Source organism: Miniopterus natalensis, chromosome 10 (assembly GCF_054644295.1).
Source record: "Miniopterus natalensis isolate mMinNat1 chromosome 10, mMinNat1.hap1, whole genome shotgun sequence".
Taxonomy (NCBI): domain Eukaryota; kingdom Metazoa; phylum Chordata; class Mammalia; order Chiroptera; family Miniopteridae; genus Miniopterus; species Miniopterus natalensis.
Genome location: NC_142090.1, coordinates 3,731,232 through 3,759,137, shown reverse-complemented (window position 1 = coordinate 3,759,137; position 27,906 = coordinate 3,731,232). Strand labels below are relative to the sequence as shown.

The window sequence follows — 27,906 nt, the reverse complement described above, 5'->3', positions numbered from 1 at the left end:
TCTCTCTTTACCTTGAGGGTTGGGAATGAGGTTACAGCTTAGAGAACTCACATAATAATGGTCTAAATTATTAGGGGCTTACGGTGTCTCATGCCCTGGTCAGGCTGTCTGAGGGGGGTGCAGAGCCCACTGTCCAGCTTCATTCTCACGCAGCGTCCTCACTTCAGGTTGCTGCTGGGTTTGGAGCTGGTGATGTTCTGCTCATAGGTGAGCAGAGGAAATTGAGAGCTGCCTGGTGGGGGCGCTGTATGAGGTTAGAACTATAGAATCTTCTCCCAGTAGATGTAGGGCCAGATGTTTTCAATATTAACCACTTTATAGATGCTTTGGGAACAGGATCTTTGTCACCTGCCTTTGTTTTTTTGAAAGTATCGGTTTTCCTTCGAGATTAGGCCACTTATAAGAACAGGCTCTGTTGCCGTTAATACTTACATACCCTGCATAATCCTTTATATGACAAATTCTGGGAAACGTATGTGTAAATATACTCAGCCGAGTGAAATGATAAAGATGAATTATATTTCGAACGTGCATTCTCCCAATTCCTGTTTTTCTGACTTGGGGAGGAGCGTGCGTCCTCGCAGAGACACTGCGTATCTCGACTCCCACGAGGCTTTTACTCAGGACTGACCCAGAGACGGGTCAGGTGTACAGAAAATGAGAATGGATGTCAACTGGCACCTCCACAAAGGAACAAGCAACCAAAAATAGTAAATAGGTGGCTAAACAGAAAAGACTCTTTTTATTGTTTAAAAATTCCTGCAAAAGGCAATTGGCTCTTGAAAGCAAAATAAAACAATATATGGTTGCATATATTTTATTTTATTTTATCATTATTATTTTTTAAAATATATATCTTTATTCATTTCAGAGAGAGGAAGGGAGAGGGAGAGAGAGAGATAGAAACATCCATGATGAGAGAGTCATTGATCGGCTGCAGCCCGCAACCCGGGCATGTGCCCTGACCGGGAATCGAACCCTGATCGCCTGGATCCTAGGTCGATGCTTAACTGCTGAGCCACGCCTGGCTGGGCTGGTTGCATCTATTTTAGGTGAATGTACGCTGTACAGCAACAATAATGCAGAAGTTGGGAGGAGGAAGGAAGAATATAATGTTACAGAGACCTGACAGCATTTGTCACGGGATAGAATAGTCACTGAAGGGAGAACAGGAGAAGTTAAAGGTGAGTATTGGAAGTTGTGGAGCAGCCACTAGGAAAAGAAATGAGGTACAGCTAATAGAGCAACAGCTGAAATAAAATGGAATTTTAAAAATTCACCAAAAAAAGCAGAAAAAAGAAAAGAAAGGACAGATGGGACAAACAGAAACAAGTAGCAAGAGGATGGATTTAAACACAACCATATGAACAATCCTATTAGATGTAAGTTGTTTAAATGCTCCAATTATAAGACAGTTCGGTTGGGTATAAAAGCTAGACCCAGCTGTATGCTGCCTGAAGGAAACCCCACTTTAGAAACAGGGACACAGACAGGTTAAAGGGGGAGAGTGCAAAGGATCCCCATATGGAAGGTGCTCCGCGCACAGGTCAGGCTCCTGGAACCTGCAGCGGCTGTATGAGCGTCAGATAAACGGGCTTCAGAAGGAAACCGCCTTCATACCCGGGTAAAGAAGGGCCATTCACATGAGAAACAGGTGAATTCATCATCAAGACAAGAGCGCTGAATGTGCATGTTCCTCATAAGTAACCGAGTTTTAAAAAACGCACAAGAGAACGTCAAACTCAAGAGGAAAACGCTGACACAAACAAAGAAAGAGACAGACAAATCCACATTTACAGTTGGAGATTTCAACGCTCCTTTCTCAGTCCTGGGTGTTCTTTTACTTTTTTCCTACATTGAGCACAGACAAGGGAAGGGAAGCTGGGTATTCTAATTCAGATGTGTCCCACCCCACCGTGACTTGCAGTTTCATTTCCACATTTCCCGCAGCCTTATCTGAAGCGGTTCCTGGAGGGACAGAAGGAACCCAAGACTTTTAGGTTTTGTTTCCTGATCCTGGGCAGTGTGTGGCTTGGTGTGTGGCCTCTGCCCTCTCTAGGTCCCTGTTTCCTCCTTTGTCAGAAACAGACAGCCGTCTCTCTCCTGCTTAAAACAAAGCTGGAGCCCCCGAAATCACGATGAGTGGGCCGAGACGGAGGCTGTTCACAGCCTTGCAGGGACACGAGCCGTGGTGTTGCCAGCGTTCTGCGAGGCTGAGTCTCAGCTCAGATGGGACGACATCTGCCCCGACCAGGGTGCTGCTCTCCGAACTTTCAGGAAGAGGCTAGTTACCCCAGGTGCAGCAGGTCACGCCCACGGGTTAGCACAACAGAACTGGGGGGCGGGGGCTGGCCAAGGGCTGAAGCTGTCCTTTTTTGAGCAAGGTCCTCTGTCCTCTAAATGAAAAAGGAGTGAATATTGGGACCAGGGGACAGACCTGGGTGGGGAACGTTATTGGCTCTTATCTTCAATAAAGGAGATTGGCTTCAGCAATGGGTAGAAAAAAGGGGGAAATGGCCACTTACCCCTCACTTTTCCATCCTTCAGTGACAGTGCGGTGAGTGCCTTCCAAACACAGAAATGTCCCAATTCAGAGGTAGAATTTGAGCTTGGAAGACCATCAACAGGGCCTTTTCCTCGATTCTGATGAGCATTTAGGGAACCATGATGCTCCTGGTAGGGAGTGCAGACGGTACTTCTGATACCTTTGTGCTTGGAGTTCCAGCTCCATTCCACTGTGGTCCGGGAACATGTCCCATAGGACTTCAGTTCTCTGAAAAGTTGTGAGATTTGTTTTACGGCCCAGGATATGGCCTCTTTTGGTATATTTCCATGTGCACCTGCAAATATGTGTCTTCTGTAAATATCAGCTTCTACGAATAGCAGTCGATCCATTGGTCGAGGGTGTTAATGGAATTCTTCTAGATCCCGGCTCACTTTCTGTGTCATTGTTCCGTCTATTGTTGGGGATGCTGAAGTCTCTAACAATAACTGTGGGTTTGTCTATTTCCCCTTTCAGTTGTCCATTTCTGCTTCACATGTTTGGCATCTCTGTTCTCTGGGACAACATTTAGGATTGCTCTGTGTTCTTGGTGGAGTGACCTGTTTATCACTGTACAATGTTCCTCTCTGCATCTGGTAATTTTCTTTGTTCTAAAGTCTAATTTATTTGGTATTAATACAGCCATTCCTTCTTCCCTTTGCGTGAGTAATATTTGCACTATTTATCTTTTGCATTGTTTAATTTTCAGCCTGTTTGTAGTGTAATACTTGAAAGGACTTTTCTGTAAAGAGCGCATGGTTGGGTCATGTGTTTTAATCTACTCTGCAACCCCTGCCTTTTAATTGGTGTTTAGACAGCAAACACTCTCTTCCCTAGTGTGTCCTGGATTGCAGCCTTACTGGGGTACACCTGTCCCCTGGGACCCCTGGGTGCTCCTTCCTATGTTCCCACCAGCTCAATCACTGTCCCTTGGGGACTGTTTGGGCCATTCCTCCCCAACCAGAGAGCAACAATCGAATGTTTCATTGCTCACAACGAACACCTTGCTACTCTTTTTTCTCATTTACTTTCATCAGTGGCCATCCCTTTTCTCAGCAAAGTCACAATGGTAGAGTTTTCCTGTTTGCTCCTTGCAAAAGGATACTGACAAGTGGACAAAACCAAAGTGAAGATTCCCTCTCAGTGCCTCCGCTGGGATCTGTGCACAACCCTTGAGCCACAGTGACCTTGGCAGCAGAGGAGCCCTCAGGTCTCGGCATTTGGCACTGGACGTCCCCTTCGAGTTCCCAGTGGTTTCCAGGCAGGGCTTGTGCGCCTCTCGCTCTAATATGTGCTCAGTTGTTGAAGGTTATTTTCCCCTTTACATGTCTCTTTAGAGATCTGAGGGCATCAGGGACCTGGGACTCTGTCTGTGTGGGCACCGGGCAGAGGAGACTGTGGGGAAGATCTGGAATGACCCCGCAGTACGGGAGGAGAGCTGGAGTTGTGTGTGAGGGAGGAGACGCTGGGGATGGAGCAAGTGTGGGTGGAGAGAGGAGCCAGGCTAACCTGCCTCATTTTACCTGGACCAGAGAGCCGACTCCCCCAGATCTGCATGAGACAGAGGGGGTGTCTACCCCACCATTGTATCACCCGCTCTCAGCCCACGGAGACCTGCCAGCCCTTTATTTTGAGGTTGAAATAAAAATTTCCAAACCTAATTTTTTTTTTTTTTAATTTCCCCTGAGTTGAAAAGCATACCCCACCCTATGAGTGTGTGAGGAGTGAGATAACTTCACCAGCTACATCAGCAGCAGCAACAAGGACACAGGCAGCCCAGAAGCCCGCACCCTCGCTGCCCCCTAGGTCGGCCCCCCAGACGCTCCGCCACCCTGCGCCTCCGCTCCTCAGGGTCCTCCTGGGACAGCTCCTGCACCAGGCGGTACACATCGTTGGAGTAGGGGGCGCCTCCGTGGCCCTGAACCAGGCGCTCCACCAGGTCCAGCAGCTCCTGCACCTGGGCCTCCTGCTCCCCACCCACCGCCCGGTTGTTGAAGGCGCACACGCGGCCCCCGCATTCAGCCACCAGTGCTCGCAGCGCACGGTTGTCCGTGTCCCGCACATACTCCCGCAGTGAGCCCCCCCCCAGGTCCTCCTTGCGCGTGAACAGCACAATGGTGCGTGCCATCACCTGGTCCCCGAACAGGCCCTTGAGCGCTCTCACCGCCTGCTGGTCCTGCTCAGTGAAGCGGCCCAGCTGAGTCACCAGGAGCAGCACATGGGGCCCGGGCGCTGACAGCAGGTAGCAGCGGGCCCGTTCCTTGCACCCCGGGTCTGTCTTGGGGACTTGGGAGCTGAAAAGGTCCGGGGTGTCCATGACTTCCAAGTGCCACTGGCCCCATCTGCGACTCTGCACCTCGCAGGTTCTGGTCACTGTGGTGGCCCCGAGCCTGGAGAGGAAGCGCCTGTGGCCCAGGATGGTGTTCCCTGTGGCGCTTTTCCCTGTCCCTGTCTTCCCGGCCAGGATGAGCCTCAGCCTGGGCCCCTGCAGGGCCTGCATGGAGTCTTCAGAACCTGGAGGACAGTGATCTGTGAGCGTCCAAACCTTAAAGCAGCTGATCCTGGTTACCTGGACCCCAGAGCCCTCTGAACCAGGAGAACATCAGGGCCTCAGCTCTGCTTTTCCACAGGAGCCTCACCGAGGTCCTTGCTCAGAGCTCTCAGAATCTGGGGGATCTTCACACTATTCCTGTCACCTCTGGCTTCACCACATGCACCTGCAGATGCTCAACACATGGTGGGCATTTCTCTAGGGGACGCCCCTTCATAATCCCAGGCATGACCTCACCTGCATGGTCCCTGGCCGCCCACATGGTGCAGAGCCGTCCCTATTTGAGGCTTCAGTGGCCTCTGCCATGCTGCTCCCAGATTCCAGCCCAGGGAAGGTGGGCAGGAGGGGGAAGTAGGCCTGGGGGTGAAGGGCTGTCTGGGGTACCGGACACCCTGGGCTTGTCCACAGCCCCCCATCAGCCAGCTGAGCCCCCTTGGAAGTTGCTTACCTAAGGTTAAACATTTGTGCAAAAATGGGAATAACAGTGTAGAGTTGTTTCTCCTGGAGTTGCTGAGAGGATCAGAGGAGCTCACCTCTTTCCTTCTGGCTCCCTCCCTCCCTCCCTCCCTCTTAAACCTGCTGCCTACTGGTGAGACACAGTTCAACCCCCACCCTGCTTCTCTAACACTCTACCCCACGAGTCACCACCCTCTAGTGCATGACCTGATGCCCTCCAAACCCTCCTCTGCGCCGATCAGGGTGGTTCATTACCCCCTTTTGCACTTGGGGAATGGAGGCGCAGGCTCGGCAAGGAAGTTCATACCTCCCGGCTGGGCAGGGCAGGGACCCAGCTAAAATGCACATCTCAGGGCTCCTGTTTCACCCCAGGCTCCCCAGAGACCCCTTTGGGTGGCCTGTTCAGTCCTGAGGTCGCCCGTTCCCCTCACTCCCCAGAGCTCACACCCGGGGCAAGGACGCGGTGCACGTGCTCTTACCATAGGCACTCTCTCCATGTCTTGCCATCTTCCGTCCAACGATGCTAACCTGAAAGAGTTTGTTCATTCATCATTCATCAAATAGGTGTAACTCACTACAACGTGTCAGGCCAAATCCAGGAGCTGGTGACACCACAGTGACAAAGTCATGGTGGTCCTCTGTGGTAACCAGGTGGACATCTGAACTTCACAACATCAGAAGTTCCCGCTTCCCCTGAACATCAGAACCGAGGGGAGAACATTGGAAGGGCCTGGGCTGGATTGGCATGATGCTGTGAGAGGGTGTGATGGGCTTGGTTTTGTCTTTTCATGGACTTCAAATGCAAAGGGCAGAAGGGACATTGTAACACTCGTGTCAGTCAGAAAGCATTAGATATTAAGTTTTCCCAGGAGATTCAACAGCCAGGGGAGACTTTGGAAAACTGAGAACTAGACTTAGGGAACCACTTGGGGTGGTTGGCCTGGAGGACGGACAAGAAAATTGGAATTTTAGTTTTGGAAATTGGAGAAGAAACAGATGTCCCAGGTGATCTGGAACCTCTGACTTTGCTCTCGGAAGTCAAATCACTGTCCTGTCTCAATGTGTCTAAACATGAGTGCTGTCCTGGAGAGACTGGGACACTCCCCTCCAACTCCTGACATCCTGCCACCAAGCTGAGGCTCCTCCAGGTAAAGTGGTTCCAGCCAATCAGTCACATTTAATACAGTCAAACATTTCGGGCTCACAGAGTCCCTGGGCACAGTGTAGCCTGTCCTCAGCCTGCCTCTCCAGCCTCAGGACCATGACACCTCCACTCAGATGCTCCCCAGAGAGATGATGCCGGGCCTTCCCCAGCCACCTTGTGCTCTCGGGTCTGTGACTGTTCAGCCTCTCCACTCTCTGTCTGAGTCTTGTCTGTGTGTCATTTCCATTTCTAATAACACCTCTTCACTTCCTCCACCTAGTTATCGCAGGTGACTGCGTTCTTTCTTGTTGGCACCACTCAAGGAGAAGCCAAGGGAGAGGTGGGCTGAATACCTGGTCTCTGGCCAAGGTACTTAGATGACAGACTGGCCTGGTCCTCAGTCCAAAGGTGATCCTGTTTCTGCAGGAACTCCCCTCCCCGCAAAGCCTTCAGTAATGTTCACATCTGTTGAAATCAACACGCTCCCCTGACTGACACAGAAGCAGAAATGAAGACAGAGCCACAGATGCAGAGCAGAGACCAGGAATTCAGCTAAAGCGAGGAGCCCTGGGCAAAGGTGGAGATGAGAAGGGGCAGGGAACACCCAGTAGCCCTGGGTAAACCCTCTCGAACTTCCCACAGAGTTGGGAGTGGGATTTAGAAAGTTCTAGTGCAGTCCAGAGAGCTGAAGGCTGGGCTTACGAACACGTACTGTCACTGAGGAATGGAGAACACGGGGGATCCTATACCTTAAGCCTCCCAGGGACTGAGTCTATTTGCCGAGTCCTGAACCTCCTGTTTCTGGGAATTACCCAGGGGATTCTGTAAAATGTGTTTCTTAGAGGTTTTGGCTCACATATCTGTACTGTTAGAACATAAGCACCCCCGCGCCCCCTACCCGTGACTCTGATGCACTCATCCCAGGACCTGAGCTTCGGGGTCAGTTTCCTAGTCCAAGCCCTTCCTCCTGCAGAGCAGGGAGGGAGTTCAGAGGGTCAGCCGCCCGCACAGCCCTGGCAGCGTGGGGTGGGAGCAGGTGTCTAAGGGCACAGGTGGCACAAGGCCTTGAAGACCACGGTCATGGCCTCGGGCGTCTCCCTCAAGACACTTTGGGGACACTCGGAGGAGAGCGGAGTGTTTTAGGCGGTCAGCCCAGATACACGCAGGATTTTCACTTTGTAACTTGTTCTGAGGTTAGACTGGCTTGTATGTCCTCAGAAATCTCCCTGCCTGAGCCCAACAAGCCCGTGGGGCGTGCTTGCTGCCTTCTAAAGGGTGTGTTGGCCCCTGTGGGCGAGCGAGCAGAGCCCTTCCTTCCTTGTTGGGGAACTAGGCTAGGAAAGGACTTAGGCCCAGTAAGAGCCCGGGCAGCAGGCTGCAGGAGATGCCTGCCTGCTCCTGAACCAATGTGTGAGGCTCAGGGCGGCCTCACTCACCTGGGGGTGTGGAGTTACCCTTTCTATGTGCTGCTCCCCTTTCTGGTACCTACTAGAATGGGGGTGCTCCCTCAGCGAGCATCTTACAGACACTGGATTCTTCCCAGTCCCCACAGCTCCTGCCCCAGCCAGCTCCCTTCCCCTGCTGGGCTCACCGGTCCTGCAGAATTGGAGACAGGTCTGACGCTGGCCCCAGAAGCCCCTGACCTACTGCTGTCCTCCGGCTGTGAGTGCGGCAGGCTGTTCCTTCTAGTGCAGGGAGAAGTGTCCCGCCTCTCAGACCTCAGAGGGCAGGAATCCCAGGGAGGTGGGGCCCAGGGGTGACAACTTAAAGAGACAGAACACTCGCCACTGAGGCAGTGGGATGGGGCGTTTCCACTGAAAACCCGGCTTTGGATGATGGTGCTGTTCTCAGGAGGTCCCTGTGCCACCAACAGCTTGTCCCCTGGGGGTCTAAACCCAAAGGAGAGCATTTTAGGTTTCTGGGGCCTGTTTTCACTTCTGGCCTTGAGCACTGATCTCAATTCCTTTTGCTTTTTAGGTCTTTACCTATAAAACGGTCTCTTGAAAGCCTCCTTCCCTAGGACAGTGCCACCAAGGTGGTCCTAATGCCAGGACGTCACCTGCAAAGCCTCATCATTCTCAGAGGAAAGGGAGGCTTTTCCACTCTTAAAAATGGGACAGCAGGGAGAGCATGACACTTTCCTTCGGGGCTCACTCTGGCCATCTTTTAGGTCTCTCCCCCCAGAGGGTCACGGGAAAGGTGAGGAACATAGCCAGTTACCTCGGGAGAGGGGAGGGAGGGACAGGATGATGGTGATGGGGGCCTGGCCTGGTTAGGTCAATAACAGGGAGGTGACCGCACCTGTCACAATCTCTAGAGTTGGCTCTGCCCATACATAGGGAGGGGGTTAATTTGATCTGAAGCTAATCAGCTGAGACCAGATTTCCACCCTTTCGCACCAGTCCATTGTCTCTAAGGAAGAACCCAGCTCAGCTCCACCTAGTTCACCTGCCCCCTAGTCAGCTATACTGAGATATAACTGACAAATAACATTGTGTTGAATTGATACATTTATATATTTGCAAAAATGATCACCACCTTATAGTTTCCTAGCACCTGCACCACATCCCATACTTCCTATTTCTTTCCTGTGGTGAGGACATTTAAGATCTACTTTCTTAGCAACTTTCCAGTACATAATACACGTTACTAACTAGAATCATTCTGCTGTGCATCCCACCCTCAGGACTTACTCACCTCTCACAGGAAGTTTGCTCTGTTTCACCAACATCTCCCCATTTCCCCCACCCACCAGCCTCTGGTAACCACCTCTCTGCTCTCCATATCTTTAAGTTTGGATTTTTAAAACTTCGCATAAAAATGTGATATTATATAGTATTTATTATCCTTCAACTTTTCCTATAGTGCTGGTCTGGTGGTGATGAACTCTAGCTTTTCCTTGTCTGAGAAGCTCTTTATCTGACCTTCAATTCTAAATGATAGCTTTGCTGGGTAGAGCAATCTTGGTTGTAGTTCCATGTTTTCCATCACTTTGAATATTTCTTGCCACTCCCTTCTGGCCTGCAAAGTTTCTGTTGAGAAATCAGCTGACAGTCACATGGGAGCTCCCTTGTAGGTAACTAACTGCTTTTCTCTTGCTGCTTTTAAGATTCTCTCTTTGTCTTTAACCTTTGGCATTTTAATTATGATGTGTCTTGCTGTGGGCCTCTTTGGGTTCCCCTTGTTTGGGACCCTCTGTGCTTCCTGGACTTGTAAGTCGATTTCTTTCCCCAGGGAGGGGAAGTTTTCTGTCATTATTTTTTCAGATAGGTTTTCAATTTCTTCTTCTCTTTCTTCTCCTTCTGTCACCCCAATAATAAGAATGTTGGGCCTCTTGAAGTTGTCCCAGAGGCTCCTTATGCTATCTTCATATTTCTGGATTCTTTTTTCTTTTTGCTCTTCTTGTTGGGTGTTTTTTGTTTCTTCATGTTCCAAATTGCTGATTTGATTCTCAGCTTCCTCTACTGTTGATTGCCTGTCAATTATTCTTCCTTTCAGTTCATGTAGCCTTCACTCCAAATTGGTACTTTATTATGTTATCAATATTCTCAATTATTTTCATCATACTCTTACTAATATCCTTGAGCATCCTTATAAACAAAATTCTGAACTCTGTATTGTTAGCTTGCTTGGATCTATTTCATTTACTTCCTCTTCTAGAGATTTCTTCTGTTCTTTCCTTTGTGACATGTTTCTTTGCCTCCGCATTTTGGCTGTTTCCTGGTGTTTGTTTCTATGTATTAGGCAGAGCTGCTATGTCTCCTGGAATTGGTAGAGTGGCTTTGTGTAGTAGGTGTCCTGTAGGGTCCAGTGGCTCAGCCTCCCCAGTCACCTGAGCTGGGCCTTCTTGGTGCTCCCCTGTGTGAGCTGTGTGCACTGTCCTATTGTAGTTGAGCCTTGGTTGCTGTTGGCATCACTGGGAGGAAATGACCCCCAGGCCAATCAGCTGTGATGATCAGCTGCAACTATGGCCAGAGAGCTGCTGTGCTGGAGACGCCACTATGGAGCAGCATTTACTTCAGTGAGGCTTTGGTGTTCACCAAGTGCGCCCCTTGAGTGTGTCACTTGTGGGTGTGGTAGGGTTGTAATCCACTGTGGTCGAGTCTGACCACCAGGTGCACTGTCTCTGGGGCCTCCCTGGAGGTGCAAAGTCAGCCTGTGCCAGTGCCTTGCCCAGGGCCACCCAGCATGAGCTACACAGCAAACCGTAGTTGGCTGCTCCTTGTACTGGGCTTGGAGGTGTCCAGGAGAGGCCAAGCTATGAGCCAATTCAGACTGCAGCTAGTGTCAGGCCTGGGGCCACTTTTCAAGCCCTATGGGGCACAATGCTGCTTGTTTGAGAGATTTTAGGAAAGTCCTAAGCCTGAGGCCCGAGAGGCCACTTGCACAGAAAAGCCCCTGGAAATGGCCTGGATGAGCTGCAGGTGGGGAGGGGCGGGGCCTCCGGGAATCATGGGGCGGGGCCAAAGGCGTGAGTCAGGTGCTGGTGATTCAAATATGGTGCCTGCCTGCCAGCTGTGTGGGGAGGACTCGCCAAAGGAGCCATGGCCTCCGCCAGCCCTTCTGCCTGGGAGGAAGCCACCCTCTGCCTCTTGCCCCGATTCCAGGCAGGTTAGTTCCTCCCCGAGTGTCCCGGGTCCTTTCCAGCTGCTGCCCCGCGCTGGGCTCAGAGGGAGCGCATCTGAGTAAGTTCGTGTGTCGGCCCTTAAGAGGAGCTGCTGGGGCTCCCGCAGCCTCCAGGACCCTCAGCGACAGTCCCCGCTGGTTTCACAGCCCAAAGTTCTGGGGACGTCTCTTCCCAGTCCTGGAGCTCTGGGTTGGGGGCCCAATGTGGGGCTGGGACCCTTCACTCCACCGGGAAACCCCCACCACCGAGATTCTCTCCCCAGTTTCAACCGAGGTACCGGGTGTGGGCCCGAGGCTGTTTTTCCGCGATTCAGGCCCAATCCGCCTGCGTCTCCGCCCCTCCCACCAGTCTCGGTGCTTCCTCAGCTCCCTGGTTGTAAGGCTTCTGTTCAGCCGGATTTCAGGAGGCTCTGGGTGAGGGTGGTTCTGTGTTTCAGTTGTAATTTTGATGTGGTTGTGGGAGGCGGCTGGCGCAGCTGTTACCTGTGCCGCCATCTTGTTTCTTTCCCTGCCAAAGCTTTTTATTTGACATAGTCCCACTTATTTATTTTTGCTTTTGTGTCCTAGCTTTGGGTGTCAAGTCCAAACAATCATTGCCAAGAAAGGAGCTTACTCCCTTTGTTTTCTTCTAGGAATCTTATGGTCTCAGTCATATGTTCAAGTTTTAATCCATTTGGAATTGATTTTTGTGTACAGTGTCACATAGGAGTCCAGCCTAATTCTTTTGCAGGTGGCTATCCAGTTTCCCTAACACCATTTATGGAAGAGACTATCCTTTTTTCCATCGTATATTCTTGACTCATTTGTCTTAAATTAATTGACCATTTACTTCCGGGGGCTCTGTTTTGTTCCATTGGCATATAAGTCTGTTTCAATGCCAACACCATACTGTTTTGATTATTACAGTTTTTATATATAGTTTGAAATCAGGATGTGTGATGCCTCAATCTTTGTTATTCTTTCTTAACACTGCTTTAGCTATTCAGGACCTTTTGTGTTTCTACAAGAAATTTAGGATTTTTTTTCTATTTCTGTGAAAAATGCCATTGCAATTTTGAAAGGAATTGAATTGAATCTGTAGATAGATTTGAGTAGTATGGACATTTGAAAAATAATAATTCTTCCAATTCATAAATACAAAATAGCTTTCCATTTATTTGTGTCTTCAATTCTTTCATCAGTGTCTTATAGTTTTCAATATACAGTTCTTTCAACTCCTTGGTTAAATTTACTCCTAGGAATTTTATTTTATTGTTTATCTTGTTATTGTAGATGGGATTATTTTCTTAATTTCTCTTTCTGAGAAAACATTGTTAGTGTATAAAAATGGAACTGATTTTTTATATTTTTATATTGATTTGTGTCCTGCAAATTTACTGAATTTTCTTACTATTTCTCACAGTCTTGTGTGTGTGTGTGTGTAGTCTAGGATTTTCTGCGTATAAGATCATGTCATTTGCAAAGAGAGACAATTTTACTTTTTCCTTTCTGGTTTGGATGCTTTTTTTTTTTTTTTTTTTTAAATGCCTAAGTACTCTGGCTAGGGCTTCCAGTACTATATTGAATAAAAGTAGTAAGAGTGGGCATCCTTATATTTTTCCTGATCTTGGAGAAAAAGCTTTAGCTTCTTACTGTTGAGTGTAATCTTGGCTGCGGGCTTGTCATATATGGTATTTAATATGTTGAGGTATATATTTTTGTACCTAGTTTGTTAAGAGTTATTATCATGAAAAGATGTTGGATTTTGTCAAATGATTTTTCTTTATCCTTTGAGATCATTTTAAAAGTGATTTTTATCTTTTATTTATTTTTTATCTTTAAAATTTATCTTTATTGTTGAAAATATTACAGATATCCTCTTTTTCCCCCATTGATCCATTCAACCCTGTACCCCCCCCCACCCCAGGCCTTCACCACATTATTGTCTGTGTCCATGGGTTATGCATGTATGCATATAAATTTTTTGGTTAATCTCGCCTCACCTGTATCTTTTATATTGTTTTTTTGTTTGTTTGTTTGTTTAAAATATATCTTTATTGATTTCAGGAGAGGAAGGGAGAGGGAGAGAGAAAGACAGAAACATCAATGATGAGAAAATCATTGATTGGCTGCAGCCCGCAACCCGGGCATATGCCCTGACTGGGAATTGAACTCCGATCTCCTGGATCCTAGGTTGACGCTCAACCGCTGAGCCACACCCGACTGGGCATATATTGTTAATGTGCTATATCACATGGACTGACTTATGGATGTCGATCCATTCTCGTTTTTGAACAGTCTATTGTTGCCTAATTGCCCTAGTTAGAACCTCCTGTGCAAAGTTGAAATAAAGTGACAAGAGCAGGTATCTTTGTCTTATCACTGATCTTAGCAGGAAAGCTTTCAGTCTGTCATCATTAAGTATGGTACTAGCTGTGGGATTTTCATAGATTCCTTTTAGAAGGTTGTGGAAGTTTCTTTCTCTTCCTAAATTGTTGAATGTTTTTATTGTGAAAGGGTGTTCAATTTTGTCAAGTGCTTTTTCTATATCTAGTGAGATTATCATGTATTTTTTCTTCTTTATTCTATTGATATGGTTTATTGCACTAACTGATTTCTGAATCTTAAACCAATATTGCGTTACTGGGATAAATTCTACTTGGTCACAGTATGTACTCCTTTTTATATGTTAGTGGATTTTTAATTTTTTTAGTATTTTGTTGAGAGTTTTTTTCATCCACATGTAAAGGAGATATCTATCTGTAGTTCTCTTTTATTGTGATGTCTTTTTCTGGTTCGGTATCAGGCCAATACTGGCATCATGGTAGAGTTTGTGAAGAATTGATATTAATTTTTATTTTATTTTGATATAGTCCCATTTGTTTATTTTCTCCTTTGTTTCTCTTGCCCTAGGAGATGTATTGGCAAATACTGTTATGAGAGATGTTTGAGATTTTGTCGCCTATGGTTTCTTCTAGGATTTTTATGGTTTCATGTCTTACATTTAAATCTTTTATCCATTTTGAGTTTATTCTTGTGTATGGTGTAAACTGGTGGTCTAGTTATATATTTTTTGCATGTACCTGCCCATTTTTCCCGACACAATTTATTGAAGAGACTGTCTTTACTCCATTGTATGCTCTTGCCTCCTTTGTCAAATATTAATTGAGTGTAATGGCTTGGGTCGATTTCTGAGTTCTCTGTTGTGTTCCATTGATCGATATGTCTGTTGCTGTACCAGTACCAGGTTGTTCTGATTATAGTGGTTTTGTTGTATAATTTGATATTTGGTATTGTGATCCCTCCAACTTTGTTCTTCTTTCTCAAGATTGCTGCAGCTATTGGGAGTCTTTTTTTGGTTCCATAAAAATTTTTGGAGTATTGGTTCTAGATCTGTGAAATATGCTGTTGGTATTTTAATAGGGATTGCATTGAATCTCTAGATTACTTCGGGTAGTACAGACATTTTAATGATGTTAATTCTTCCTACCCATGACCATGGTATTTTCTTCCACTTGTTTATATCTTCCTCTATCTCTTTTTCTGACATCCTGTAGTATTCTGAGTACAGGTCTTTTACCTCCTTGGTTAAGTTCATTCCTGTTTCCTAATTTCTTTGTTGCAATGGTAAATGGGATTGTTTTTTTAGTTTCTCTTTCTGAGAGTTCATTATTGATGTATAAAAATGCCATTGATTTCCAGTTGTTAATTTTGTATCCTGCTACTTTGCTGAATTTATTTATTAAATCTGGCAGTTTTTTTGTGGATTCATTAGGGTCTTCTATGTACAACATCATGTTTTCTGTAAATAATGACAACTTTACTTCCTTCCTTCCAACTTGTATGCCTTTTATGTTTTCTTCTTGTCTGATCACTGTGGCTAGCACTTCTAGTACGATGTTGAATAAGAGTGGCGAAAGTGAATATTCCTGTCTTCTTAATGATCTTAAGGAAAATGCTTTTAGTTTTTGCCCATTGAGTATGATGCTGGCTGTAAGTTTCTCATATATGGCCTTTATTACATTGAGGTATGAACCCTCTATTTCCCCTTTGTTGAGACTTTTCATCAAAAATGGGTGCTGGATTTTGTTGAATGCTTTTTCTGCGTCTATTTATAAGACCATATGATTTTTATTCTTCATTTGTTTATGTGGTGTATCAGGTTTATTAATTTGCAAATATTGAATCATCCTTGCATCCCTGGAATAAATCCCATCTGGTTGTGATGTATGATATTTTTAATGTATTGCTGAATCCTGTTTGCTAATATTTAGTTGAGGATTTTAGCATCTATCTTCATCCAGGATGTTGGCCTGTAATTTTCTTTCTTTGTAGTATCTTTATCTGGTTTGGGGATTAGGATAATGCTAGACTTGAAAAAAGAGCTTGGAAGTCTTGCATCATCTTGAGTTTTTTGGAATACAGTGGTACCTTGGTTTTCGAACGTCTCCATTGACGAACATTTCGGTTTATGAACACTGCAAACCCAGAAATAAAAGCTTTGGTTTTTGAATATGCCTCGGAAGTCAAACATGCCACATGGCTTCCGCTGAGGGCAAGATCCTGAGGCCTAGCTGTTGACTGTTGATCCCTTGTTTTTTTGAACGTTTCAGAACTTGAACAGTCAACCATTCAACTAAAATATGGCCGAATGGATTCTCTGGTGGAACCAAAAACCAATATCTAAAACAAAGATAAAGTTCAAACAAACAACTACTCTCAAACCAAATCCTCTGGTCTTAGAATCTTAACTCACACCGACTGATACCATGAATGCGACAAATGGGACAAAACCCAAATGGCGGAGACAGAGCATCCCTGGTGTGCACACCTGTTTGACTTCACCCAGTCTTTTTAAAAAATCCTCACCCAAGGATATTTTTTCAATTGATTTTTAGAGAAACTGGAAGGGGGAGTGGGAAGGGGGGGAAGAGAAAGAAGCATTGATATGAGAGAGACATCAATTGGTTGACTTCTGCAAGTGCCCTGATGGGGGCTGGAGATTGCACCTGCAACTCTGGTATGTGCCCTTAACCAGGAATTGAACCCGAGACCCTTCAGTGCACAGGCCAACCTTCTAACCACTGAGCACACCAGCCAGGGCAAGTCTTTAGAATCTTATCTCATAACAACCAATACCAAAAATGTCTCTACAAGGTCCAAATGCCATAAATCCAAAATGGTGAAAATAGAGGATTCCCAGTGTGCACACCTGTTCAACTTTACCAAGTCTTGGAGCTTATAAACTCTCCCAATGACCATTTCCTTCTTCCAATAAAACATTTATAGTCCACTGATGCCGTGAGAGGGATCATGGGGAGTGTCCCTGAGATAAGAAACTCTTGGCAGCTTCGATCAGCAATTATCCCAGAGCCAGAATGTTTGAAGGTCAGAGTCTGCTTCTTTTGAAGTTAGTTTCTAGAATTCTTAAGCAAAGAGGCTGCTTACCTACAGTCACATTTAATTTACAGGTCAACATTTACAGAAATAATGTTAAAGGACTGTTTAGGTGGGTTACAAGATGGGTCTGGTAGCAGGGGAGACGTGTGTCCCACATTGGAATGGGCTTTTAGGCAGATATGAGCAAATAACAAAATGTCCCGGGAACGTCAGAAAGGATATTGATGGAGATGCTGAAATGAGTCACAGACAAAATATTAACAAGACTGAATAAAGCCTAAGAAAAGACTGGGGGAAGCATCGCAGACCTGCCAGAATGTGGTGCATGTCAATCTTGGAGCAGGCAAAGGTGGTAGGATGGAGAATGGAGGCAGATTCCTTTCTAAAAGTAAATTCTACACATCTTCTCCAAAATGGGACCAGGTATCATGAGAGGGTGGGCAGTATATGACTTTGGCATCTCCTTCATAGATTGTAACAAAAATCAGGTACTGAACTCAGGTTCAGCTACCTGTTGCTTTGACAGCCAGTACTGGACAGGTGCTGGTGTAAGGAAAAGTGATTTATTCAAGAGCAGGCAGCCTGAAATGATGAAGGACTCTCGTCCCAAAGACCATCTTACCAATGGGACATGGGCGGAGGTTTTTATAAGGAGGGAGACTGAAGGAAAAAAAACCCCAACCAGAACAAAGGAATCCAAAGGAGAGGATTGAGAGTTCTCCATTGAGGGCACTAAGTGCAAGCCAACACAGTCTGTTCAGATAATTGGTTGAAGGTCAGTTCATCTGCCAGAGCTGAATGCCTGAAGGTCATTGCTTCTTTTGAAATTAGTTTCTAGAATTCTTTTAGTTTTTATTTTTTTAAAATATATCTTTATTGATTTCAGAGAGAGGAAGGGAGGGCGAGAGAGACAGAAACATCAATGATGAGAGAGTCATTGATCGGCTGCCTCTGGCATGCCCCTGACTGGGGATCGAGCCTGCAACCCAGGCATGGGCCCTGACCGGGAATCAAACCTCGACCTCTTGGATCCTAGGTCAATGCTCAACCACTGAGCCATGCCCAGCTGGGCGCTAGAATTCTTAAGGCTGTTTTTCTGCAGTCACATGTTAGTTAACAGGTTGTTATTATTTACAGAAACAAGGTTAAAAGAATGATGGGGTAGGTTAAAAATCTATAAGGATCACAAAGGGAGGTCCTACCCTTTGTGAGAACTAGAAATATATTAAGGTGGGTCAGTGTCCACTGTGGTCTGAATGTTTGTGTCCACCCAAAATTCAAACGTTGAAAACCTAATGCCCAAGAGGATGGTATTAGGAGGTGTACCACTGAGAGGTCCCTCATGATCGAGATCAGTGACCTCATAAAGAGAGCTGACTGGTCCCTTCCCCTCCGTGAGGACACAGTGGCAAGTTGTTAGTCTGCAAGCCCAGTAGAGCCCTCACTGGAACCTTACTATGGGGCAACCTGGTCCTGATCTGGACTCCAACCTCCAGAATGTGAAAAACTCATTTCTCTTGTTCATAAGCCACCTTATGAACAAGGTGGTGTTTTTGTGTGTGTGTGTGTGTGTGTGTGTGTGTGTGTGTGTGTGTTTAAAGAAGCCCCAGTGGATTATGACAGTGTCTAAATTTAAAAAAAAAAGCTCAAAATAAAAATTGTTTTCCTTTTGCCACGAATCCGTTTTTTACTAGAAACTACCAGCCATTTCACTATTTTTCAAGAGAGAATGAATGCATGGAGACCACTAAAACGTTTTAAGTATGTTTTAAAGTTAGAGATATTTATTTTGAAACTGTGTACCTATAATCAAAATGGAGACTTAAAAACTTAAAAAGTGAACTTGGGGCCTTTGCAAAGTTGATAGTGTTTAGTTTTCTGTGTCATTAAAACTCTGCTTGAAACTCCAGGTTTCCTGTGGAATGATGTTTTAGTTTCTGCTCAGCTCCACTGTCCTTTCTTGCCCAAGCATGTTTTCCATTGATTCCAGAAAGAGAGAAAGGGAGAGGGAGAGAAATATCCATTGGTTGCTTCCCATAGGTGCCTGGACCTGCATTGGAGCCCCCAATCTGGGTATGTGCCCTGACGGAATGGAATCCACTTTGAGTGCAGAGGAGGACACTCTAACCAGCTGAGCCACATGGGCTAGGGCAGGTGACCTGCCTTTTTAAACCTAACTATGGGTCCTGGTCTCGGCCCAGGCCAGAGACTAGCAAGTAGCAGGCAGGACAGGGCAAAGGCACCTAGCAGCATGCCATCTACTGCCCAGCCTGTCCTGCAGCTCGAGCCCCCTTGACTCCTGTGGGCACCCCTCAACAGGTTTTGGTCACCAGGTACTGCCACTCTATGGGGTTCATGCAGGCCAGCACCAGGGCCAGGAGGTACACGTGGTGGGACTAGGGAGACCCGCCTGGTCCTACACCAGGTGCTCCACCAGTGCCAGCAGCTCCCGCACCTGGTCTTCCCGCACCCTGCCCATCACCAGGTTATTGAAGGCAGTTGCATACCCCGCCCCCACTGGGCCACCAGTTCCCAAAGCAGCCCGCAGTGGTCCGTGTTGGCACGAACTCCTGCAGCAAGTCCTCCTGGCTTATGAACAGCAGGGCCATAGGCTCCACCACCACGCTGTCCACAAACAGGTCCTTGAGTGCCCTCACCGCCTGCTGGTCCTGCTCAGTGAAGCGGCCCATCTGAGTCACCAGGAGCAGCACATGGGGGCTAGGCACAGACAGCAGGTAACAGTGGGCCGCTTCTCCCAGCCCGGGTGTGCCCTGGGGACTTGAGAGCTAAAAAGGCCTGGGGTGTCCACGACTTCTGCGTGCCACCTGTCCCACTTGTGGTTCCCCACCTCGCAGAACCTCGCAGGTTCTGGTCACTGAGGTGGCTGAGAGTCTGGAGAGGAAGTGCCTATGGCCCAGGATGCTGTTCCCTGTGGCGCTCTCTCCTTCTCCTGTCTTCCCCACAAGGACGAGCCTCAGCCTGGGCTTTTGTAGGGCCTGTGCGGAGTCTTCGGAACCTGGAGGACAGCGATCTGTGAGCTTGTGCTCTCAGGCCTGTGACCATTCAGTCTCCCCACACTCTGAGTCCTTTGACTGACATCAGATGTGTGAGTGTGTCTGTGTGGTTTGTGGGTAAAACTGGTTTCACTGTTGAAATGAGCCATGTGTCAATTTATCATCTTCTGAGATAAAACCACAGAACGGGATTAAAGACACGTGACCTCAGGAACTTGACAGCTTACTTATATCATTGTTATTTTATTATATCGTATTGCCCATATTATTTTAAAGAAGAAAAGGAGTTTTGAGGGACACAAAATAGACTTCAGACATTTGCAAATGGAAGGAATTTTATGTTTACAGCTTTCAAAAGATTTTGATCTTCACAGAATCTCAAATATTTACTGGTGTCAGGCGTACATTTTACAGAGAAGGCCCTGAGGTTCACCCACTTAGCACAGTGATGATAATTACTGATCTATAACTGTCGTCTAGGAGTCTTGCCTTCCACACCAATGGTCTTCCCAGGAATTATCATTAATTTTCTGAAGAGAAGTAACCATAAGCTACAGAACAAATTGCATATACTATAGAGTAAGCAGTAAAAAAAATGGCATATTCTGAACAATACATAAAATACCAGAAATAGCAATTTGACAAACAACTGAATACAAATGAGAATACATAGTAATATTTTGATTAGACCTCTTTTTAGGCAATTTTCTTTGGCCATGGTTGTGCGCTGTCTCTGAATTTCCATGTACTTTATAAGACTCCCTTTGAAATCCTTTGACCTTTCCTCTGACTGCTCAGGCCCACAAGCTGACCCACTCACTAGGCTGTACAGTTCATTGGTATAGTGCTCACCCCTTCTCTCCATCACCAGGCCCTCAATCAAGTCCATTAGCTCCTTCACTTGGTCATCCCGATCACTCCCTTTTGCTTGGTTATTAAAGCCACAGGCTCGCCCCCCACACGCTGCCACCAGCTTGCCCAGGGCTTTACTTGCGGAGTCGCGGATGTACTCCTTCAAGGAGTCTCCATCGAGGTCTTCTTTGTGGGTGAAGAGGACAATGGTGTGTCTCATGGCATCCTCTCCAAAGATCTCCTTGACCCTCTGTGCAGCCTGCTGGTCCTCGGTGGTGAACCGGCCCAGCTGCATCACCAGGAGTAGCACATGGGGCCCTGGGGCCGAGAGCAGGTAGCACTTCTGCACCTCTGTGTACAGGGGACCAGAGTGGTCCGTCCCGGAAAACATATCTGGCGTGTCAATAATGACCATATCTCTCTCGCCCCAGCTCCCCCGACTTTCACTGCAGGTCTTAGTGAAGGTCTGGGCGCACAGCTGGGACGCAAATGCTCGCTTCCCCAGGATGCTGTTCCCTGTGGCACTTTTGCCTGTCCCTGTTTTGCCCAGCAGGATGATTCTCAGCTCTGATCCTCTGGTGGGGTGGTTCTTCATATATGGTTCTGTTGGGAGCAAGTTTATGTGTTATTACTATACGGACCATCCAATGGAATATTTTTAATGATCAGGAGTTAGTCTCACGTTATGGGAAAAGGTACCCTCACAAAACATTGTATTTGTGAAATAGAAGGTAACTAACTCATCAAATAAAACAAATTAATCGTGGGCTTTCAACACCTGGATTTCTCTAAGACCATAGCATATTGCCATGTTGGATCCTAGGAAAACATACTAGGGGAGTTGGGGATGAGATGGATTTAGAAACAGATTCCGTCATGCAAGGCTTGCCTGAATCACTCTGTTCTGGCCTCTGAAAGACCAATTTTCCAAGGATCAGAGATGTGGAGCCAAATTGTGGATTCCACCTCCAGGTGGATTAAGTACCCTGACCTTGGCTGAGCATTTTACACTGCTCATTCCATATTTCCCTGTTCCACCGAAGAGATGGCTGGAACAGGGAAATATGGAATGAGCAGCGTAAAATGATTCTCTCTAATGAACAAACAGTCATAGCTTGTACTCTGCGTAGAGAGGATAGCTTGGTTTTTATAAAAAATAGACACAGAATATGCAAAGAGGAACACACACCGGAAGTCACTTTCTTACTCGAGCCACTGCATTCACTTTGGTCCACTGCAGCTCCTGAGGGACAGAGACCAGAGGGCAGTGAAACAGCAACACCACCCCATTATCTTTTAGTTCTGAATCTGAAAGACCCTTATGTTCCTAGAGCAGGCTCACAGCCTTGCGTCATCTGTTTACACATAGCAGACAAGGTGGATGCAGACAGAATTAGTCGGTAATTTACAGAGAAACCAAGTCACTTGCCTGGAGTCACCTGGTGAGTCTCTTGTTTGAATCTGGCAGCATATCTAAAGCGACAAGGCACAGAAAACTCAGGCCACACATTAACGCGCCCAAGTTCATCCCGGTGAGTGCCATTTATTGTCTTTATGCTAAGGAGCCTCTTTGCCAGAAACGTGTAAACTAAGTCACACGAAGTTTACATTTCCTGTGAACTGGCTCAGCCAAAGGCAGCCGCTCTAAGTCGTTTCCCTTAAAAGAGGGTGAATTCATTCTTAAAATTTGTTTCCCAGCACAGCCTGGGAACTAGAAACCAACACTGCAGAGCTTTCCAACGTGGGCTTACCTGGCCAGCTCATCAAACACAGATAGATGGCTCCGCGTTCAAACCTGGGACTTGCCAGTTCAGCATCAAGAGAAAAAGAAACGAAACAGAAACCATAGTCTGTCTCCTTCCTCTCTGTCACCTCCGCCCAATTTCCTCGCTGCAAACGAGCCTCTTCCGTGTCTGTCTGAAATGCTCCCTTACGCCACGTAAGCGAAACAAACTGTCCAAGTGGGAAATGAATCGGGAGTTATTTGCTATCACGTGGCCCGACTGTCTTTTCTCGTCAATAGAGAAAATAATGTCAACTGGAGAGGAAAGAAAGGCAGGGACCCTGGGGACGCAGGTCCATTGGATTTCTCCCCACTGGGGCTGTGTCCTCACAGGCACAAGTGTGCCTAAGCGCAAGGCACCCTGAGAAGGTACTCAAACCTCATTTACCTGGTGGCCGTGACTGTTCTAGAGGCAGTCACCTGAGGGAGGAGAGAGAACATGTGTTAGGGGACACCACTTTTAGGGGACAGTACAGGGGGAGACAGGGACAGAAGGGGAAGCCTGAGAAAAGCTGTGTTGTCCGAGTCAGCTGGAGAGTAACGGTCGCTGCCCACCCCGAGGCTGTGTAGTAACTCACTTGTGGCTTCCCTGGCACACCTGCTTTTCTTTCCTGTCCACTTCTGTCATTTCAGGGGATACACCTCTCGGGGTCAACTGTCTAGGTAGTGTCTCCAATAAAACTCTGGGGTGTGTATACTCAGGAAGATCAGTTCAAAGAGTTCAAGTGGAAATCCTTCCAATGGGCTTTTTTTCTTGCTTACATGACAATCATCACAGCAGGGGAGAGAGACTAGGACACTGAGGTGACCTGTGAATTCCTAGACTAGCAGTGACCCTGCTGCTTTCTGTCCCCAGCCATCCATGAGGAAGAATCACAGAGACCTGACCTCACTGTCAGGGGGCTGGGGACGTGCAGGGGAGCCGCGGATGTCGGTGAGCGCCACTCCTGTTCCACGCTGTTATCCCCTTCTTTTGAATCCCTCCAAGTCCTTTACTGGGCAGTCTCATAAATGTGTTTAAAGGACAATCCAATATGGCCCACTCCTACTTACTGTCAGTAATCTATTCCTAAAAACACAACCTTCTGTGTCAAAGTACTAACAAGGTCCTATTTCCTAATTTTAATACGCAAAACAAAAATAATGCACTATACATCAAACCCAAAGCTCCTCAATTTCCTATATCCTATGCAAAATTCACGAAGCACTTATTTAAAAAAATTTTTTTTAAATACAAAAACCTTAAAACATTGCTTTTCTGAATACCAAAAAATACTTTTGGTTTATTAAAAAACCCTGTTCGATGGCTAGTATCGAAAGACGAGATAAATGTTGATACAGATGGTGACTGCGGTTGTAATACTGTAGTGTGCGCTTGGACTTTGCTAAGACAGCCGGCCCTAAGGGTTCCCACACACAGAAATAAGATAATTATGTGAGGTGATGGGTGTGTTAATTAACCCGATGGTGATCATCACAAAGTACCCATGTATCAAATCATTGCATTGTACACTCTAAATATATACAGTGATTTTATTTTGGTCAATCATACCTCAGTAGAGCTGCAGGGAAAATAAAAAGACAGCAAGTGAGGCTGGGAGCAACCAGAACATTGCTGGTGAGAGTAAAATAATAGGACACTTGGGACAAGGTCTGGCAGCGTCTATGCCCTTTATTAGAGGTTTAGGTCCTTCTTCCTGGAGATACACACATTTTCTTGCCGAGTTTATTCCTGTGAATATAGCTTTTCCTAAATCAGAATTTTTCCTTTCACCCTGTTTTCTAAAGAGCTCTTATTTTTGTATGAAGGAATAAATAAATTTTAATGCATTGATTTAAAAACCATCCAATTTACCTATTTTAGTATTTCAAAAATATAGTGTTATTTCCTTTTGATAATCTTGGGGTTTTTAGGTTGATCATAGACTTGGTAACAAGTAATGATACTTTATTCCCCTATTTCCAAATATATACTTTTTATTGCTTTTTCTTGTGTAATTACATTGGCAGTTACCTTTTAAGAAGTGAGCTAATATGCTTTTATTTTAGTTTTAGGGCATCTAAAATCTTATCATTAACAGTGATGCTGGTTAGGGGGACTGGGTTTACTCTGGTGGCAGGTGGAGGAGGGCTATAGTTCCTCTATTTGTCAGCTGATCGCACACTTAAGGCTGGAGCAATGAACATGGAACAATTGCATTGCAAAGGGAGATGGAGAGAACACAATGGGCTTAGGCTCCCACATTGTGTTGGTCAATTCTCATAGTTTGATTGGTATGTTTACAAATCAAGGAAGCTCTTATAGGTGCTGGTGCTGTTTTATATTGATTATTTAACATGAAATTGATTTATAGCATTGCAGCACCAAGTTTACATAAGTGAGATCATAGGGTCTAACCTTGAACTCAGGGGGGAGTTGTCCTTTTAGCCACAGTCTGAAAGAACGCTTTGCTAGATGGACTGGTGGATCACGGCTGTTTTAAAATAAGAAAATTCAGACAACGGTCAGCAGTCTGGTAACTAGGAACCTCGTACATAGAGGGGTATGGGAAAGAGTCACCATTCGCCTCCCGCACATTTGTTGGTCCCATTTTACATGCCGGGCACTGTAGAGGGGACAAAGGTGAAAAGGTCAGAATCAGAGTGTGTGAAAAAGAAAATCACTAGAGAAATGCTATTGACCCTGAGGAAAAAACGGTTAGACCTCTCGTAATATCTGCTCCAAATTCCTGAGAGCACATTTTGAGAATCAGACTGGGGATGTCAGAGTGTCAGCAGAGAAAATGGCACCAGGAGTTGGATCTGTTTTTTCATCAGTTTATTTTGTTCATTATATTCCACATATGAGTGAGATCATGTGGTGCTTGTCTTTCTCTGAAGGGCTTATTTCACTTAACATCTCCGGTTCCATCCATGCTGTCCCAAAGGGTGCGCAATCCTTCTTCTTTATAGCTGCATAGTACTCCACGGTGTGAATGTCCCACAGCTTTTTTATCTACTCATCTGATGGGCACTTGGGCTGTTTCCAGATCTTAGCTATTGTAAGTAATGCTGCTATGAACATCGGGGTGCATATTCTGTCTGATTGGTGTTTCAGGATTCTTAGGATACATTCCTAGAAGTGGGATCACTGGGTCAAAAGGCAGCTCCATTTTTAATTTTTTGAGGAACCTCCACACTGTTTTCCATAGTGGCCGCACCCGTCTGCATTTCCACCAGCAGTGTACTAGGGTTCCCTTTCTCCACACCCTCACCAGCACTTGTTGTTTGTTGATTTATTGATGGAGCCATTCTGACAGGTGTGAGGTGATACCTCATTGTGGTTTTAATTTGCATCTCTCTGATGATTAGTGACTTTTGAGCACTTTTTCATAGGTCTCCCTGCCATCTGTATGTCCTCTTCGGAGAACTGTCTATTCAGGTCTTTAGCTGATTATGTAATTGGATTATTTGCTTTTTTGGTGTTGAGTTTTATAAATTCTTTATAAATTTTGGATATTAAACCTTTGTCAGATGTATCAGCCAATATGTTCTCCCATTCAGTGGATTGTCTTTTGATTTTGTTGACAGTTTCTATTGCTGTGCAAAATCTCTTTAGTTTGGTGTAGTCCCATTTGTTTACTGTTTCTTTTGTTTCCCTTGCCTGGGGAGATATACCAGAAAAAATACTACTAAGAGAAATGTTTGAGGTTTTACTGCCTATGTCTTCTTCTAATCATTTTATGGTTTTGAGTCTTACATTTAAGTCTTTAGTTCATTTTGAGTTTATTCTTGTATGTGGTATAAGAAGGTGGTCTAGTTTCTGTGTTGTTTTTTTTGCAGGTATCTGTTCAATTTTCTCAAAGCTGTTTATTGAATAAACTGTCTTTCGCCCATTGTATATTCTTGCCTCTTTTGTCAAATATTAATTGGCCATATAGGTGTAGGTTTATTTCTGTGCTTTCTCTTCTGTTCCATTGATCTATATGCCAGTACAATGCTGTTTTGATTACCATAGCCTTGTGCTATAGTTTGATATCATGTAGAGTGATTCCTCCAACTTTATTCTTCTTTCTCAAGATTACTGTTGTTTGCAGGGACTTTAATGGTTCCATATAAATTTTTGAAATATTTGTTCTAGTTCTATGAAATATGGCATTGGTATCTTGATAGGAATTGCATTGAATATGTAGATTGCTTTGGGTAGTATGGACATTTTAATGATGTTAATTCTTTCTATCCATGAATATTATATAGGCCTCCACTTACTTATATGTTCCTCAATTTGTTTCTTCAGTGTCATATAATTTTTTGGGCACAGATAATTTATACCCTTGGTTAAAGTTATTCCTAGGAATTTTATTCTTTTTGAAGCAATTCTGAATAGGATTCCTTTTTCAGTTTCCCTTTCTGATAGTTCATTATTATTGGTATATAAAAATGCAACTGATTTCTGGATATCTCTTCTGTGTCCTGCTACTTTACTGAATTCATTTACCAGTTCAAGTAATTTTTTGGTGGAATCTGCTGTGTACAATACCATGTCATTTGCAAATAATGACAGTTTTGGTGGACCCTCAGGTGCTTGCTAGTGATTGTACAATATGGGTTTTGAGTCTAGTCTTTCAGGAGGGTCTCAAGTTACTCCTTCAGAAATTAACAAGACTTTGGTACAAAGCCAAAGGGTCTAAACCATTGGAAGCCAAGTGAAAAAAAGGAACACGAGTCCTGGAAAAAAGTCTTCCAATGATCACATAGTCTCTCAGGATTTTTCATATGGTTCTTGCAAGACTGAAAGTCTGCATGACCTGAGCAGTAAATATGCACCTGGGGAGTAGATGCAACTTTTTCTACTAACCTTCCCACCTTCTCCGAGGTCAGGCCCAGACAGAGGCAGCTTATCCTAGATTCACCAGTGGATGCATCCAACAGGCTCTGGAAATTGTGTTAAGGTGAGAGGCAGGCTGTTAAAGCTCTCACGGTGGAAAAGATATTCTAGTTGTCTGTTGCATCACCATAAAATACTGAGTGTTTTATTATACATTTTGGTTCACTAGATTGAGAAATTGGATTAGTCCATGCTTAAGCTTGAGGGTAGGTACTAAGAGGACCAGATGTGGCAGGAAGTAGTGGACAATAGGGTGGCTACCCATGGAGGGAAGCAGCTAGGTTTGGAAATGATGGTGTTGATAATCATATCATTGAACGAATTATTGGTGTTAATGACTTGGATCACCTTCAAGGTTGTGAGGTAACAGTTTTTCAAGTTCAATAAACACGCAGTACAGGATGAGCTATGTAATTTACAAGGTCTGGCACTAAAATAAAAAAAAAAAAAAACAGGCCCTTTTTCTTTAAATTCATGAAGAATTATCAGAGGGCATTACAAACCATTAAACCACATGAGGGACCCTCTAAAAACAGGGTCCTGAGCAGCCCTACAGCTCACATACACAGGAAGCTACCTTGACAGGCTGCATATATGTGAATCAAGAGCTGAGCCAGAACCTCATCTCCTGCTCAGACTATCTCCACCACTGTTGAGTCTCACTTCACTCTCCACATCCCTTGAATGAAACC

The 27,906-nt window shown here is 45.5% G+C and overlaps 2 protein-coding genes and 1 pseudogene across 2 annotated transcripts; all 3 read right to left on the bottom strand.

The window, feature by feature from the left end:
- Positions 1–4,289: 4,289 nt before the first annotated feature.
- Positions 4,290–6,080, bottom strand: LOC148092154 (GTPase IMAP family member 1-like). The gene is made up of 2 exons (XM_087821315.1): positions 6,029–6,080; positions 4,290–5,056 (listed from the first exon to the last, which is right to left on the bottom strand). Exons 1-2 carry the CDS (start codon positions 6,054–6,056, stop codon positions 4,290–4,292), a joined length of 795 nt encoding a protein of 264 aa, XP_087677441.1. The 5' UTR covers positions 6,057–6,080.
- Positions 6,081–19,094: 13,014 nt separating this feature from the next.
- On the bottom strand, positions 19,095–19,861 carry LOC107546050 (GTPase IMAP family member 1 pseudogene; annotated as a pseudogene).
- A 314-nt stretch (positions 19,862–20,175) lies between these two features.
- GIMAP2 (GTPase, IMAP family member 2) lies at positions 20,176–22,328 on the bottom strand. Its single transcript, XM_087821314.1, has 3 exons — positions 22,316–22,328; positions 21,754–21,807; positions 20,176–21,167 (listed from the first exon to the last, which is right to left on the bottom strand). Exons 1-3 carry the CDS (start codon positions 22,326–22,328, stop codon positions 20,176–20,178), a joined length of 1,059 nt encoding a protein of 352 aa, XP_087677440.1.
- Positions 22,329–27,906: the final 5,578 nt, after the last annotated feature.